This window comes from Oncorhynchus gorbuscha, linkage group LG10 (assembly GCF_021184085.1).
Source record: "Oncorhynchus gorbuscha isolate QuinsamMale2020 ecotype Even-year linkage group LG10, OgorEven_v1.0, whole genome shotgun sequence".
NCBI classification, from domain to species: Eukaryota; Metazoa; Chordata; class Actinopteri; order Salmoniformes; family Salmonidae; genus Oncorhynchus; species Oncorhynchus gorbuscha.
The window spans coordinates 3183470-3202264 of record NC_060182.1 but is presented as its reverse complement, the minus strand read 5'-3'; the positions used below and the strand labels follow the sequence as shown (position 1 = coordinate 3202264).

The window sequence follows — 18795 nt, the reverse complement described above, 5'->3', positions numbered from 1 at the left end:
TAGACTCTGTTACATACCTGATGAAGGTGTAGACTCTGTTACATACCTGATGAAGGTGTAGACTCTGTTACATACCTGATGAAGGTGTAGAATAGATAGACTCTGTTACATACCTGATGAAGGTGTAGAATAGATAGACTCTGTTACATACCTGATGAAGGTGTAGAATAGATAGACTCTGTTACATACCTGATGAAGGTGTAGACTAGATAGACTCTGTTACTATAAGACAGGTTTCTATACTTTTATTACTGCAAGCCAGGTACTTTAAGGACAGTTTTCATTTTGAAAAGATATTTAAAGTAGGATTTGATTTGTTATTTTTTGTTTTAAGGATATTGTTCTCAAAACACCTAGTCCTAAACTGTTAGAAACATCCACCCCTCCTAAACTGATAGAAACATCCCCCCCTCTCTCCTAAACTGATAGAAACATCCACCCCTCTCTCCTAAACTGATAGAAACATCCACCCCTCTCTCCTAAACTGATAGAAACATCCACCCCTCTCTCCTAAACTGATAGAAACATCCTCCCCTCTCTCCTAAACTGATAGAAACATCCTCCCCTCTCTCCTAAACTGATAGAAACATCCACCCCTCTCTCCTAAACTGATAGAAACATCCTCCCCTCTCTCCTAAACTGATAGAAACATCCACCCCTCTCTCCTAAACTGATAGAAACATCTCCTAAACTGATAGAAACATCCACCCCCTCTCTCCTAAACTGATAGAAACATCCACCCCCCTTCTCCCAGACTATCAGGAATAGGCCTGTTCAGGGTCCTGATTGGTCAGTGGCAGATTGTGAACTTTGCACTTTTGAGATATGCACACCTTCCCCTGTTTTCTTTTCAGCAGTTTGTTTGTTCACATGTAAGGCCACTCCTTAGGATGACTGGTATCTGACACCACTGTACTCCTTAGGATGACTGGTATCTGACACCACTGGTCTCCTTAGGATGACTGGTATCTGACACCACTGGTCTCCTTAGGATGACTGGTATCTGACACCACTGTACTCCTTAGGATGACTGGTATCTGACACCACTGGCCTCCTTAGGATGACTGGTATCTGACACCACTGTACTCCTTAGGATGACTGGTATCTGACACCACTGGCCTCCTTAGGACGACTGGCCTCTGTCACCACTGGTCTCCTTAGGATGACTGGTATCTGACACCACTGTACTCCTTAGGATGACTGGTATCTGACACCACTGGTCTCCTTAGGATGACTGGTATCTGACACCACTGGTCTCCTTAGGATGACTGGTGTCTGACACCACTGGTCTCCTTAGGATGACTGGTATCTGACACCACTGGTCTCCTTAGGATGACTGGTATCTGACACCACTGTCTCCTTAGGATGACTGGTATCTGACACCACTGGTCTCCTTAGGATGACTGATATCTGACACCACTGGTCTCCTTAGGATGACTGGTATCTGACACCACTGGTCTCCTTAGGATGACTGGTATCTGACACCACTGGTCTCCTTAGGATGACTGGTATCTGACACCACTGTACTCCTTAGGATGACTGGTATCTGACACCACTGGTCTCCTTAGGATGACTACAATCTGACACCACTGGTCTCCTTAGGATGACTGGTATCTGACACCACTGGTCTCCTGTTCTCTAGGATGACTGGTATCTGACACCACTGTACTCCTTAGGATGACTGGTATCTGACACCACTGGTCTCCTTAGGATGACTGGTATCTGACACCACTGGTCTCCTGTTCTCTAGGATGACTGGCATCTGACACCACTGGTCTCCTGTTCTCTAGGATGACTGGTATCTGACACCACTGGTCTCCTGTTCTCTAGGATGACTGCTATCTGACACCACTGGTCTCCTTAGGATGACTGGTATCTGACACCACTGGTCTCCTTAGGATGACTGGTATCTGACACCACTGTACTCCTTAGGATGACTGGTATCTGACACCACTGGCCTCCTTAGGATGACTACAATCTGACACCACTGGCCTCCTTAGGATGACTGGTATCTGACACCACTGGTCTCCTTAGGATGACTGGTATCTGACACCACTGGTCTCCTTAGGATGACTGGTATCTGACACCACTGGTCTCCTTAGGATGACTGGTATCTGACACCACTGGTCTCCATAGGATGACTGGTATCTGACACCACTGGTCTCCTTAGGATGACTGGCATCTGACACCACTGTACTCCTTAGGATGACTGGCATCTGACACCTCAGAAAGACTAACCATTCAGGGTAGGAGTCCTTGACACAGCATAAGCCTAGTCCTGAAGAGACAATCAAAAATAATATATTTAGTGTGGAATGTTCACTATATAGGGCTTTAGTTCTGTTCCTATTGGTTTAGTGTGTAATGTTCACTATATAGGAGATTAGTTCTGTTCCTATTGGTTTAGTGTGTAATGTTCACTATATAGGGCTTTAGTTCTGTTCCTATTGGTTTAGTGTGTAATGTTCACTATATAGGGCTTTAGTTCTGTTCCTATTGGTTTAGTGTGTAATGTTCACTATATAGGGTTTAGTTCTGTTCCTATTGGTTTAGTGTGTAATGTTCACTATATAGGAGTTTAGTTCTGTTCCTATTGGTTTAGTGTGTAATGTTCACTATATAGGAGTTTAGTTCTGTTCCTATTGGTTTAGTGTGTAATGTTCACTATATAGGGCTTTAGTTCTCCTATGTAAATACTTCATTCCACTTATTCAATAGCTAGCATACGTTCATTCATATTGAATTCAGTTTGAATATCCCTGTTTGTCTACCGTTGAGGTCCTGCTGTTCTGCGCCCATCTGCTATTTGACATCTATTAAAGCCTTGTTCACATTGCCAGTTTGATGTGAATCAAAAATCTGATTTCGTTTTTTGCATATCCGATTCGGATCTGTTCATTTTCCTGCAGTCTGAACGGCCAAAAAAAATCAACATTCTAACATAGTAATTGTAACATAGTAATTGTAACATAGTAATTGTAACATAGTAATTGTAACATAGTAATTGTAACATAGTAATTGTAACATAGTAATTGTAACATAGTAATTGTAACATAGTAATTGTAACATAGTAATTGTAACATAGTAATTGTAATTGTAACATAGTAATTGTATCATAGTAATTGTAACATAGTAATTGTAACATAGTAATTGTATCATAGTAATTGTAACATAGTAATTGTAACATAGTAATTGTAATTGTAACATAGTAATTGTAACATAGTAATTGTAATTGTAACATAGTAATTGTAACATAGTAATTGTAATTGTATCATAGTAATTGTATCATAGTAATTGTAACATAGTAATTGTAACATAGTAATTGTAACATAGTAATTGTAACATAGTAATTGTAACATAGTAATTGTAATTGTAACATAGTAATTGTATCATAGTAATTGTAACATAGTAATTGTAACATAGTAATTGTATCATAGTAATTGTAACATAGTAATTGTAACATAGTAATTGTAATTGTAACATAGTAATTGTAACATAGTAATTGTAATTGTAACATAGTAATTGTAACATAGTAATTGTAATTGTATCATAGTAATTGTATCATAGTAATTGTAATTGTAACATAGTAATTGTAACATAGTAATTGTAATTGTAACATAGTAATTGTAACATAGTAATTGTAATTGTATCATAGTAATTGTATCATAGTAATTGTAATTGTAACATAGTAATTGTAACATAGTAATTGTATCATAGTAATTGTAATTGTAACATAGTAATTGTATCATAGTAATTGTATCATAGTAATTGTAATTGTAACATAGTAATTGTATCATAGTAATTGTATCATAGTAATTGTAACATAGTAATTGTAACATAGTAATTGTAACATAGTAATTGTAACATAGTAATTGTAACATAGTAATTGTATCATAGTAATTGTAATTGTAACATAGTAATTGTATCATAGTAATTGTAATTGTAACATAGTAATTGTAACATAGTAATTGTAACATAGTAATTGTATCATAGTAATTGTAATTGTAACATAGTAATTGTATCATAGTAATTGTAATTGTAACATAGTAATTGTAACATAGTAATTGTAACATAGTAATTGTATCATAGTAATTGTAATTGTAACATAGTAATTGTATCATAGTAATTGTATCATAGTAATTGTAACATAGTAATTGTAACATAGTAATTGTAACATAGTAATTGTAACATAGTAATTGTATCATAGTAATTGCAATTGTAACATAGTAATTGTATCATAGTAATTGTATCATAGTAATTGTAACATAGTAATTGTAACATAGTAATTGTAACATAGTAATTGTAACATAGTAATTGTAATTGTAACATAGTAATTGTAACATAGTAATTGTATCATAGTAATTGTAATTGTATCATAGTAATTGTAACATAGTAATTGTAACATAGTAATTGTAACATAGTAATTGTAACATAGTAATTGTATCATAGTAATTGTAATTGTAACATAGTAATTGTATCATAGTAATTGTAATTGTAACATAGTAATTGTAACATAGTAATTGTAACATAGTAATTGTATCATAGTAATTGTAATTGTAACATAGTAATTGTATCATAGTAATTGTATCATAGTAATTGTAACATAGTAATTGTAACATAGTAATTGTAACATAGTAATTGTAACATAGTAATTGTATCATAGTAATTGTAACATAGTAATTGTAATAGTAATAGTAATTGTATCATAGTAATTGTAATTGTAACATAGTAATTGTAACATAGTAATTGTAACATAGTAATTGTATCATAGTAATTGTAACATAGTAATTGTAACATAGTAATTGTAATTGTAACATAGTAATTGTAACATAGTAATTGTAATTGTATCATAGTAATTGTATCATAGTAATTGTAATTGTAACATAGTAATTGTAACATAGTAATTGTAATTGTAACATAGTAATTGTAACATAGTAATTGTAATTGTATCATAGTAATTGTATCATAGTAATTGTATCATAGTAATTGTAATTGTAACATAGTAATAGTAACATAGTAATTGTATCATAGTAATTGTAATTGTAACATAGTAATTGTATCATAGTAATTGTATCATAGTAATTGTAATTGTAACATAGTAATTGTATCATAGTAATTGTATCATAGTAATTGTAACATAGTAATTGTAACATAGTAATTGTAACATAGTAATTGTATCATAGTAATTGTAATTGTAACATAGTAATTGTATCATAGTAATTGTAATTGTAACATAGTAATTGTAACATAGTAATTGTAACATAGTAATTGTATCATAGTAATTGTAATTGTAACATAGTAATTGTATCATAGTAATTGTAATTGTAACATAGTAATTGTAACATAGTAATTGTAACATAGTAATTGTATCATAGTAATTGTAATTGTAACATAGTAATTGTATCATAGTAATTGTAACATAGTAATTGTAACATAGTAATTGTAACATAGTAATTGTAACATAGTAATTGTAACATAGTAATTGTAATTGTAACATAGTAATTGTAACATAGTAATTGTAATTGTATCATAGTAATTGTATCATAGTAATTGTAATTGTAACATAGTAATTGTAACATAGTAATTGTAATTGTAACATAGTAATTGTAACATAGTAATTGTAATTGTATCATAGTAATTGTATCATAGTAATTGTAATTGTAACATAGTAATTGTAACATAGTAATTGTAACATAGTAATTGTAATTGTAACATAGTAATTGTATCATAGTAATTGTATCATAGTAATTGTAATTGTAACATAGTAATTGTAATCATAGTAATTGTAATCATAGTAATTGTAACATAGTAATTGTAACATAGTAATTGTATCATAGTAATTGTAATTGTAACATAGTAATTGTAATCATAGTAATTGTAATTGTAACATAGTAATTGTAACATAGTAATTGTAACATAGTAATTGTATCATAGTAATTGTAATTGTAACATAGTAATTGTATCATAGTAATTGTAATTGTAACATAGTAATTGTAACATAGTAATTGTAACATAGTAATTGTATCATAGTAATTGTAATTGTAACATAGTAATTGTATCATAGTAATTGTATCATAGTAATTGTAACATAGTAATTGTAACATAGTAATTGTAACATAGTAATTGTAACATAGTAATTGTATCATAGTAATTGTAATTGTAACATAGTAATTGTAACATAGTAATTGTAATCATAGTAATTGTAACATAGTAATTGTAACATAGTAATTGTAACATAGTAATTGTAACATAGTAATTGTAACATAGTAATTGTATTGTAATATAGTAATTGTAACATAGTAATTGTATCATAGTAATTGTAATTGTAACATAATTGTAATTGTAACATAGTAATTGTAACATAGTAATTGTAACATAGTAATTGTAACATAGTAATTGTAACATAGTAATTGTAACATAGTAATTGTATAGTAGTAAGTAATTGTATCATAGTAATTGTATCATAGTAATTGTAACATAGTAATTGTATCATAGTAATTGTAACATAGTAATTGTAACATAGTAATTGTAACATAGTAATTGTAACATAGTAATTGTAACATAGTAATTGTATCATAGTAATTGTAATTGTAACATAGTAAATTGTAATTGTCATAGTAATTGTAATTGTAACATAGTAATTGTAACATAGTAATTGTAACATAGTAATTGTAACATAGTAATTGTAATTGTAACATAGTAATTGTATCATAGTAATTGTATCATAGTAATTGTATCATAGTAATTGTAACATAGTAATTGTAACATGTAACATAGTAATTGTAATCATAGTAATTGTAACATAGTAATTGTAACATAGTAATTGTAATTGTAACATAGTAATTGTATCATAGTAATTGTAATTGTAACATAGTAATTGTAACATAGTAATTGTAACATAGTAATTGTATCATAGTAATTGTAATTGTAACATAGTAATTGTATCATAGTAATTGTATCATAGTAATTGTAACATAGTAATTGTATCATAGTAATTGTAACATAGTAATTGTAACATAGTAATTGTAACATAGTAATTGTATCATAGTAATTGTATCATAGTAATTGTATCATAGTAATTGTATCATAGTAATTGTAACATAGTAATTGTATCATAGTAGTAATTGTAACATAGTAATTGTAACATAGTAATTGTAACATAGTAATTGTATCATAGTAATTGTATCATAGTAATTGTATCATAGTAATTGTATCATAGTAATTGTAACATAGTAATTGTAACATAGTAATTGTAACATAGTAATTGTAACATAGTAATTGTAATTGTAACATAGTAATTGTAACATAGTAATTGTAACATAGTAATTGTAACATAGTAATTGTATCATAGTAATTGTATCATAGTAATTGTAACATAGTAATTGTATCATAGTAATTGTAACATAGTAATTGTATCATAGTAATTGTAACATAGTAATTGTAACATAGTAATTGTAACATAGTAATTGTAACATAGTAATTGTAACATAGTAATTGTAACATAGTAATTGTAACATAGTAATTGTAACATAGTAATTGTATCATAGTAATTGTAACATAGTAATTGTAACATAGTAATTGTAATTGTAACATAGTAATTGTATCATAGTAATTGTAACATAGTAATTGTAACATAGTAATTGTAACATAGTAATTGTATCATAGTAATTGTAATTGTAACATAGTAATTGTATCATAGTAATTGTATCATAGTAATTGTAACATAGTAATTGTAACATAGTAATTGTAACATAGTAATTGTAACATAGTAATTGTATCATAGTAATTGTAACATAGTAATTGTATCATAGTAATTGTATCATAGTAATTGTAACATAGTAATTGTAACATAGTAATTGTAACATAGTAATTGTAACATAGTAATTGTATCATAGTAATTGTATCATAGTAATTGTAACATAGTAATTGTAACATAGTAATTGTAACATAGTAATTGTAACATAGTAATTGTAATTGTAACATAGTAATTGTAACATAGTAATTGTAACATAGTAATTGTAACATAGTAATTGTATCATAGTAATTGTATCATAGTAATTGTAACATAGTAATTGTATCATAGTAATTGTAATTGTAACATAGTAATTGTAACATAGTAATTGTAACATAGTAATTGTAACATAGTAATTGTAACATAGTAATTGTAACATAGTAATTGTAACATAGTAATTGTATCATAGTAATTGTAATAACATAGTAATTGTAACATAGTAATTGTAACATAGTAATTGTAACATAGTAATTGTATCATAGTAATTGTAACATAGTAATTGTAATCATAGTAATTGTAATTGTAACATAGTAATTGTATCATAGTAATTGTAATTGTAACATAGTAATTGTAACATAGTAATTGTAACATAGTAATTGTATCATAGTAATTGTAATTGTAACATAGTAATTGTATCATAGTAATTGTATCATAGTAATTGTAACATAGTAATTGTAACATAGTAATTGTAACATAGTAATTGTAACATAGTAATTGTATCATAGTAATTGTATCATAGTAATTGTAATCATAGTAATTGTATCATAGTAATTGTAACATAGTAATTGTAATCATAGTAATTGTAACATAGTAATTGTAATAGTAATTGTAACATAGTAATTGTATCATAGTAATTGTATCATAGTAATTGTAACATAGTAATTGTAACATAGTAATTGTAACATATAATTGTAATTGTAACATAGTAATTAGTAATTGTAACATAGTAATTGTAACATAGTAATTGTAACATAGTAATTGTAACATAGTAATTGTAATAGTAATTGTATCATAGTAATTGTAACATAGTAATTGTATCATAGTAATTGTAACATAGTAATTGTAACATAGTAATTGTAACATAGTAATTGTATCATAGTAAGTAATTGTAACATAGTAATTGTAACATAGTAATTGTATCATAGTAATTGTAACATAGTAATTGTAACATAGTAATTGTAACATAGTAATTGTAACATAGTAATTGTAATTGTAACATAGTAATTGTAATTGTAACATAGTAATTGTATCATAGTAATTGTATCATAGTAATTGTAACATAGTAATTGTAACATAGTAATTGTAACATAGTAATTGTAACATAGTAATTGTAACATAGTAATTGTATCATAGTAATTGTATCATAGTAATTGTATTGTAACATAGTAATTGTATCATAGTAATTGTAACATAGTAATTGTATCATAGTAATTGTATCATAGTAATTGTATCATAGTAATTGTATCATAGTAATTGTAACATAGTAATTGTATCATAGTAATTGTAACATAGTAATTGTAACATAGTAATTGTAACATAGTAATTGTAATTGTAACATAGTAATTGTATCATAGTAATTGTATCATAGTAATTGTAACATAGTAATTGTAACATAGTAATTGTAACATAGTAATTGTAACATAGTAATTGTAACATAGTAATTGTAACATAGTAATTGTAACATAGTAATTGTAACATAGTAATTGTAACATAGTAATTGTAACATAGTAATTGTATCATAGTAATTGTATCATAGTAATTGTAACATAGTAATTGTATCATAGTAATTGTAACATAGTAATTGTATCATAGTAATTGTAGTAATTGTAACATAGTAATTGTAACATAGTAATTGTAACATAGTAATTGTAACATAGTAATTGTAACATAGTAATTGTAACATAGTAATTGTATCATAGTAATTGTAACATAGTAATTGTAACATAGTAATTGTAATTGTAACATAGTAATTGTATCATAGTAATTGTAATTGTAACATAGTAATTGTAACATAGTAATTGTAACATAGTAATTGTATCATAGTAATTGTAACATAGTAATTGTATCATAGTAATTGTAATTGTATCATAGTAATTGTAACATAGTAATTGTAACATAGTAATTGTAACATAGTAATTGTAATCATAGTAATTGTATCATAGTAATTGTATCATAGTAATTGTAACATAGTAATTGTAACATAGTAATTGTAACATAGTAATTGTAACATAGTAATTGTAACATAGTAATTGTAATTGTAACATAGTAATTGTAACATAGTAATTGTAACATAGTAATTGTAACATAGTAATTGTAACATAGTAATTGTAACATAGTAATTGTAACATAGTAATTGTAACATAGTAATTGTATCATAGTAATTGTAACATAGTAATTGTAACATAGTAATTGTAACATAGTAATTGTAACATAGTAATTGTAACATAGTAATTGTAACATAGTAATTGTATCATAGTAATTGTAACATAGTAATTGTAACATAGTAATTGTAATTGTAACATAGTAATTGTATCATAGTAATTGTAATTGTAACATAGTAATTGTAACATAGTAATTGTAACATAGTAATTGTATCATAGTAATTGTAATTGTAACATAGTAATTGTATCATAGTAATTGTATCATAGTAATTGTAACATAGTAATTGTAACATAGTAATTGTAACATAGTAATTGTATCATAGTAATTGTATCATAGTAATTGTATCATAGTAATTGTATCGTAGTAATTGTATCATAGTAATTGTAACATAGTAATTGTATCATAGTAATTGTAACATAGTAATTGTAACATAGTAATTGTAACATAGTAATTGTATCATTGTAATTGTATCATAGTAATTGTATCATAGTAATTGTATCATAGTAATTGTAACATAGTAATTGTATCATAGTAATTGTATCATAGTAATTGTAACATAGTAATTGTAACATAGTAATTGTAACATAGTAATTGTATCATAGTAATTGTATCATAGTAATTGTATCATAGTAATTGTAACATAGTAATTGTAACATAGTAATTGTAACATAGTAATTGTAACATAGTAATTGTAACATAGTAATTGTAACATAGTAATTGTAATTGTAGTAATTGTATCATAGTAATTGTATCATAGTAATTTAGTAATTGTAACATAGTAATTGTAACATAGTAATTGTAACATAGTAATTGTAACATAGTAATTGTAATTGTAACATAGTAATTGTAACATAGTAATTGTAACATAGTAATTGTAACATAGTAATTGTATCATAGTAATTGTATCATAGTAATTGTAACATAGTAATTGTATCATAGTAATTGTAACATAGTAATTGTATCATAGTAATTGTAACATAGTAATTGTAACATAGTAATTGTAACATAGTAATTGTAACATAGTAATTGTATCATAGTAATTGTAACATAGTAATTGTAACATAGTAATTGTAACATAGTAATTGTATCATAGTAATTGTAACATAGTAATTCTAATATAGTAATTGTAACATAGTAATTGTAACATAGTAATTGTATCATAGTAATTCTAACATAGTAATTCTAACATAGTAATTGTAACATAGTAATTGTAATTGTAACATAGTAATTGTAACATAGTAATTGTAACATAGTAATTGTATCATAGTAATTGTATCATAGTAATTGTAACATAGTAATTGTAACATAGTAATTGTATCATAGTAATTGTAACATAGTAATTGTAATTGTAACATAGTAATTGTAACATAGTAATTGTTCTGTGATATAACGGTCTCTGGAAACCTGTGCTATCTTGTTCTAGCTCTACTACGTCTAAGGCCACAGCTCCCTGTGCTGACCTCTGTATGATGTATAGACCATCTCTGTGCTCTGTGCTGTCCTCTGTATGATGTATAGACCATCTCTGTGCTGTCCTCTGTATGATGTATTGACCATCTCTGTGCTGTCCTCTGTATGATGTATAGACCATCTCTGTGCTGTCCTCTGTATGATGTATAGACCATCTCTGTGCTGTCCTCTGTATGATGTATAGACCATCTCTGTGCTGTCCTCTGTATGATGTATAGACCATCTCTGTGCTGTCCTCTGTATGATGTATAGACCATCTCTGTGCTGTCCTCTGTATGATGTATAGACCATCTCTGTGCTGTCCTCTGTATGATGTATAGACCATCTCTGTGCTGTCCTCTGTATGATGTATAGACCATCTCTGTGCTGTCCTCTGTATGATGTATAGACCATCTCTGTGCTCTGTGCTGTCCTCTGTATGATGTATAGACCATCTCTGTGCTCTGTGCTGTCCTCTGTATGATGTATTGACCATCTCTGTGCTGTCCTCTGTATGATGTATAGACCATCTCTGTGCTGTCCTCTGTATGATGTATTGACCATCTCTGTGTTGTCTTGTGTTTCTTCCAGGTTTGCCACCATGTCTAAGGCCACAGCGAACAAGCTGCACTGGCGTTCCAAGGTGCAGGAGAGTTTTGTTCCCCTGGGAGACGGGTCTGGAGAGCTGGGTGTTGCCATCGGGGGCGGCGCTGACTACGGAGAGTTCCCTTTCGTCACCGCAGCACCGGGAGGCGGGACCACGGTGGGTGATGTCATACTGGAGATCGGGGGTACGCCCGTCCTGGGCATGACGCTAGGAGACGTGAGAGGGGTCCTCAACTCATGCCCTCATCCCATACGGATTAAAACGGTCTCTCCAGGTACCGGAATTAATTTACAAAACATCACTTTATAGCTCTCCAGAGCCCGTCTTCATAAAGTGTCTTTCGGTAGGATTGCTGATCTATGGTCAGTTTTGTCTTTTAGATCATAATGAATCCGATTACATGGAGAGGGGGGGACCTGATCCTAGATCATAATGAATCAGATTACATGGAGAGGGGGACCTGATCCTAGATCATAATGAATCAGATTACATGGAGAGGGGGACCTGATCCTAGATCATAATGAATCAGATTACATGGAGAGGAGGACCTGATCCTAGATCATAATGAATCAGATTACATGGAGAGAGGAGGACCTGATCCTAGATCATAATGAATCAGATTACATGGAGAGGAGGACCTGATCCTAGATCATAATGAATCAGATTACATGGAGAGGGGGACCTGATCCTAGATCAGACCTACTCTGAGACACATTATGAATACAGACCTAGTTCTCTAGCAATTCAATTACAGACTATCTTTTCCCTCTGAATCACCAACAACATACAGATGCAGGATCTTAATTTGATCACCCTGTTGCAGGAGAACTTTCTTGCAATGCACGATCTTTAAAAAAAACATTTTTACTTGTAGTTTATTTGAGGTTTTAAAAGGCTTTTCAAGCGTGTAATTTCCACTTTTCAGACTAGATGTTCCCTTATGAAAACGTGTCATCCATACACAGCTGTCCGTTATTTATAATCTACATTTGAATCCTAATTATTATTATTTTTTTCCTGCTGTAGCAAACTGGCTCAATTTAAGATCCTACATGTGTAGTGATGTAGCTGTATGGGTGGTAAAGCTGACCCAGCAGTTCATTAACAACAGGATTCTCCGAGCAGACTCCTCTGTTGTCTTTATTAGTTGGCTGACAGCCATTTCTTCCTAGCTGGCCTCTACATTCCATTAAAGAGGACACTCTGCAGTTCAGACAATAACAAAGCAGCACCCCACCACTCATTTGGTAAATATCCGAGGGAGGCTATACAGTGTTTGTTTATAAATTAATATATATTTCTTTACAAACAAAGGGGGTAAACAAGCTTGTATTTTGGGTTTTGATAAAGTTATGAAAATAAGATCATGGGAGATTTAAACAAATTATAATCCATGTAGTTTTAGTGGGTATATATCATAAATATGAAAGTCCCAAAATTGATGTCTTAATCACAGATTGACCATTTAATGAAATGTGTCTGACTACTGCCCTGTACTACTGTCCTACTGTCCTATACTACTGTCCTGTACTACTGTCCTGTACTACTGTACTACTGTCCTACTGTTCTATACTACTGTCCTGTACTACTGTCCTGTACTACTGTACTACTGTACTACTGTCCTGTACTACTGTCCTGTCCTACTGTCCTGTACTACTGTACTACTGTACTACTGTACTGTACTACTGTCCTGTACTACTGTACTACTGTCCTGTACTACTGTACTACTGTACTACTGTACTACTGTCCTGTACTACTGTACTACTGTACTACTGTACTACTGTCCTGTACTACTGTACTACTGTACTACTGTCCTGTACTACTGTACTACTGTACTCCTGTCCTGTACTACTGTCCTGTACTACTGTACTACTGTACTACTGTCCTGTACTACTGTCCTGTACTACTGTCCTGTACTACTGTACTACTGTCCTGTACTCCTGTCCTGTACTACTGTCCTGTACTACTGTCCTGTACTACTGTCCTGTACTACTGTACTACTGTACTACTGTCCTGTACTACTGTCCTGTACTACTGTACTACTGTCCTGTACTACTGTCCTGTACTACTGTCCTGTACTACTGTACTACTGTCCTGTACTACTGTCCTGTACTACTGTACTACTGTCCTGTACTACTGTCCTGTACTACTGTCCTGTACTGCTGTCTTGTACTACTGTCCTGTACTACTGTCCTGTACTACTGTCCTGTACTACTGTACTACTGTCCTGTACTACTGTCCTGTACTACTGTCCTGTACTACTGTACTACTGTCCTGTACTACTGTCCTGTACTACTGTCCTGTACTACTGTCCTACTGTCCTGTACTACTGTACTACTGTCCTGTACTACTGTACTACTGTCCTGTACTACTGTCCTGTACTACTGTCCTGTACTACTGTCCTGTACTACTGTACTACTGTCCTGTACTACTGTCCTGTACTACTGTCCTGTACTACTGTACTACTGTCCTGTACTACTGTACTACTGTACTACTGTACTGTACTACTGTCCTGTACTACTGTCCTACTGTCCTGTACTACTGTACTACTGTCCTGTACTACTGTACTACTGTCCTGTACTACTGTCCTGTACTACTGTCCTGTACTACTGTACTACTGTCCTGTACTACTGTCCTGTACTACTGTCCTGTACTACTACCAATCAATCAGGATAAACATAATTACAACACAGTCAAAACAAAATTATATTGCTTATTGGGAAACATAAGCACAAATACAAGGCAAAATGCAGTGCTATCTGGCCCTAAATCGACAGTACACCGTTGCTAACGATTTGACCATGGTTACTGATCAAAACCTTAGAAAAACCGTGACAAAGTACAGGCTCAGTGAGCACAGCCTTGCCATTGAGAAGGGTAGACACAGGAAAACCTGGCTCCCTGTAGAGGAAAGGCTGTTCAACCACTGCACAACAGCAGAACCTGGCTCCCTGTAGAGGAAAGGCTGTTCAACCACTGAAACAACAGGAAAACCTGGCTCCCTGTACTCACAAGGCAGGCAATACGCTCGACCTCATCTTTACTAGATGCTGTTCTTCCACTAACCTCATTGCAACTCCCCTCCAAGTCTCCGACCACTACCTTGTATCCTTTTCCCTCTCGCTCTCATCCAACACTTCCCACACTGCCCCTACTCGGATGGTATCGCGCCGTCCCAACCTTCGCTCTCTCTCCCCCGCTACTCTCTCCTCTTCCATCCTATCATCTCTTCCCTCTGCTCAAACCTTCTCCAACCTATCTCCTGATTCTGCCTCCTCAACCCTCCTCTCCTCCCTTTCTGCATCCTTTGACTCTCTATGTCCCCTATCTTCCAGGCCGGCTCGGTCCTCCCCTCCCGCTCCGTGGCCTGACGACTCAATGCGAGCTCACAGAACAGGGCTCCGGAAGGCCGAGCGGAAATGGAGGAAAACTCGCCTCCCTGCGGACCTGGCATCCTTTCACTCCCTCCTCTCTACATTTTCCTCCTCTGTCTCTGCTGCTAAAGCCACTTTCTACCACTCTAAATTCCAAGCATCTGCCTCTAACCCTAGGAAGCTCTTTGCCACATTCTCCTCCCTCCTGAATCCTCCTCCCCCCCTCCTCCTCTCTGCAGATGACTTGTCAACCATTTTGAAAAGAAGATCGACGACATCCGATCCTCGTTTGCTAAGTCAAACAACACCGCTGGTTCTGCTCACACTGCCCTACCCTGTGCTCTGACCTCTTTCTCCCCTCTCTCTCCAGATGAAATCTCGCGTCTTGTGACGGCCGGCGCCCAACAACCTGCCCGCTCACCCTATCCCCTCCTCTCTTCTCCAGACCATTTCCGGAGACCTTCTCCCTTACCTCACCTCGCTCATCAACTTATCCCTGACCGCTGGCTACATCCCTTCCGTCTTCAAGAGAGCGAGAGTTGCACCCCTTCTGAAAAAACCTACACTCGATCCCTCCGATGTCAACAACTACAGACCAGTATCCCTTCTTTCTTTTCTCTCCAAAACTCTTGAACGTGCCGTCCTTGGTCAGCTCTCCCGCTATCTCTCTCAGAATGACCTTCTTGATCCAAATCAGTCAGGTTTCAAGACTAGTCATTCAACTGAGACTGCTCTTCTCTGTATCACGGAGGCGCTCCGCACCGCTAAAGCTAACTCTCTCTCCTCTGCTCTCATCCTTCTAGACCTATCGGCTTCCTTCGATACTGTGAACCATCAGATCCTCCTCTCCACCCTCTCCGAGTTGGGCATCTCCTGCGGCCCACGCCTGTATTGCGTCCTACCTGACAGGTCGCTCCTACCAGGTGGCGTGGCGAGAATCTGTCTCCTCACCACGCGCTCTCACCACTGGTGTCCCCCAGGGCTCTGTTCTAGGCCCTCTCCTATTCTCGCTATACACCAAGTCACTTGGCTCTGTCATAACCTCACATGGTCTCTCCTATCATTGCTATGCAGACGACACACAATTAATCTTCTCCTTTCCCCTTCTGATGGCCAGGTGGCGAATCGCATCTCTGCATGTCTGGCAGACATATCAGTGTGGATGACGGATCACCACCTCAAGCTGAACTACGGCAAGACGGAGCTGCTCTTCCTCCCGGGAAGGACTGCCCGTTCCATGATCTCGCCATCACGGTTGACAACTCCATTGTGTCCTCCTCCCAGAGCGCTAAGAACCTTGGCGTGATCCTGGACAACAAACTGTCGTTCTCAACTAACATCAAGGCGGTGGCCCGTTCCTGTAGGTTCATGCTCTACAACATCCGCAGAGTACGACCCTGCCTCACACAGGAAGCGGCGCAGGTCCTAATCCAGGCACTTGTCATCTCCCGTCTGGATTACTGCAACTCGCTGTTGGCTGGGCTCCCTGCCTGTGCCATTAAACCCTACAACTCATCCAGAACGCCGCAGCCCGTCTAGTGTTCAACCTTCCCAAGTTCTCTCACGTCACCCAGCTCCTCCGCTCTCTCCACTGGCTTCCAGTTGAACCATCCGCTACAAGACCATGGTGCTTGCCTACGGAGCTGTGAGGGGAACGGCACCTCAGTACCTCCAGGCTCTGATCAGGCCCTACACCCAAATAAGGGCACTGCGTTCATCCACCTCTGGCCTGCTCGCCTCCCTACCACTGAGGAAGTACAGTTCCCACTCAGCTCAGTCAAAACTGTTCGCTGCTCTGCTCCCCAATGGTGGAACAAACTCCCTCACCACGCCAGGACAGCGGAGTCAATCACCACCTTCCGGAGACACCTGAAACCCCACCTCTTTAAGGAATACCTAGGATAGGATAAAGTAATCCTTCTCACCCCCTCCCCCCTTAAAATATTTAGATGCACTATTGTAAAGTGGTTGTTCCACTGGATGTCATAAGGTGAATGCACCAATTTGTAAGTCGCTCTGGATAAGAGCGTCTGCTAAATGACTTAAATGTAAATGTAAATGAAAGGCTGTTCAACCACTGCACAACAGCAGAACCTGAGACGGAGCTGCATTTCCTGACAAAATGACAAAAATATAAAACAATTAGAGAGTGTCATTTCACCAAATGTGAAACCCTTATTCAAGGTTTCAAAGACCTCTCTGATGAGGATAGGCTACCTGTCCTGTTGGGGGAGGACGCAGAGAGACCTCTCTGATGAGGATAGGCTACCTGTCCTGTTGGGGGAGGACGCAGAGAGACCTCTCTGATGAGGATAGGCTACCTGTCCTGTTGGGGGAGGACGCAGAGAGACCTCTCTGATGAGGATAGGCTACCTGTCCTGTTGGGGGAGGATGCAGAGAGACCTCTCTGATGAGGATAGGCTACCCGTCCTGTTGGGGGAGGACGCAGAGAGACCTCTCTGATGAGGATAGGCTACCCGTCCTGTTGGGGGTGGGTGCAGAGAGCTGTGGGTTGGCAGACCACTACATCAAAGACCTCTCTGATGAGGATAGGCTACCCGTCCTGTTGGGGGAGGGTGCAGAGAGCTGTGGGTTGGCAGATCACTACATCAAAGACCTCTCTGATGAGGATAGGCTACCCGTCCTGTTGGGGGTGGGTGCAGAGAGCTGTGGGTTGGCAGACCACTACATCAAAGACCTCTCTGATGAGGACAGGCTACCCGTCCTGTTGGGGGAGGACGCAGAGAGCTGTGGGTTGGCAGACCACTACATCAAAGACCTCTCTGATGAGGACAGGCTACCCGTCCTGTTGGGGGAGGACGCAGAGAGCTGTGGGTTGGCAGCGCACTACATTTCTGCCTGCCATAAGATGAGGGACAGTGTCTGACAGACCAATCAACCTGCACATGTCCTCTACTGTATGACCAATCCACCTGCACATGTCCTCTACTATATGACCAATCAACCTGCACATGTCCTCTACTGTATGACCAATCAACCTGCACATGTCCTCTACTGTATGACCAATCAACCTGCACATGTCCTCTACTGTATGACCAATCAACCTGCACATGTCCTCTACTGTATGACCAATCAACCTGCACATGTCCTCTACTGTATGACCAATCAACCTGCACATGTCCTCTACTGTATGACCAATCAACCTGCACATGTCCTCTACTGTATGACCA

At 35.0% G+C, this 18795-nt stretch overlaps 1 protein-coding gene across 4 annotated transcripts in view; it reads left to right on the top strand.

The window, feature by feature from the left end:
• LOC124045454 (membrane-associated guanylate kinase, WW and PDZ domain-containing protein 3-like) overlaps positions 1-18795 on the top strand; it is a 108605-nt gene that overhangs the window by 24233 nt on the left and 65577 nt on the right. For 3 of the 4 annotated variants that reach the window (XM_046364756.1, XM_046364755.1, XM_046364754.1), the window contains exon 2: positions 12215-12504. In XM_046364756.1, the coding sequence (XP_046220712.1) occupies positions 12225-12504 (280 nt within the window). In that variant the 5' untranslated portion in view covers positions 12215-12224. Of the gene's footprint in view, positions 1-12214; positions 12505-18795 lie in introns of those variants that run through there. The other variant, XM_046364757.1, reaches the window with a different exon arrangement.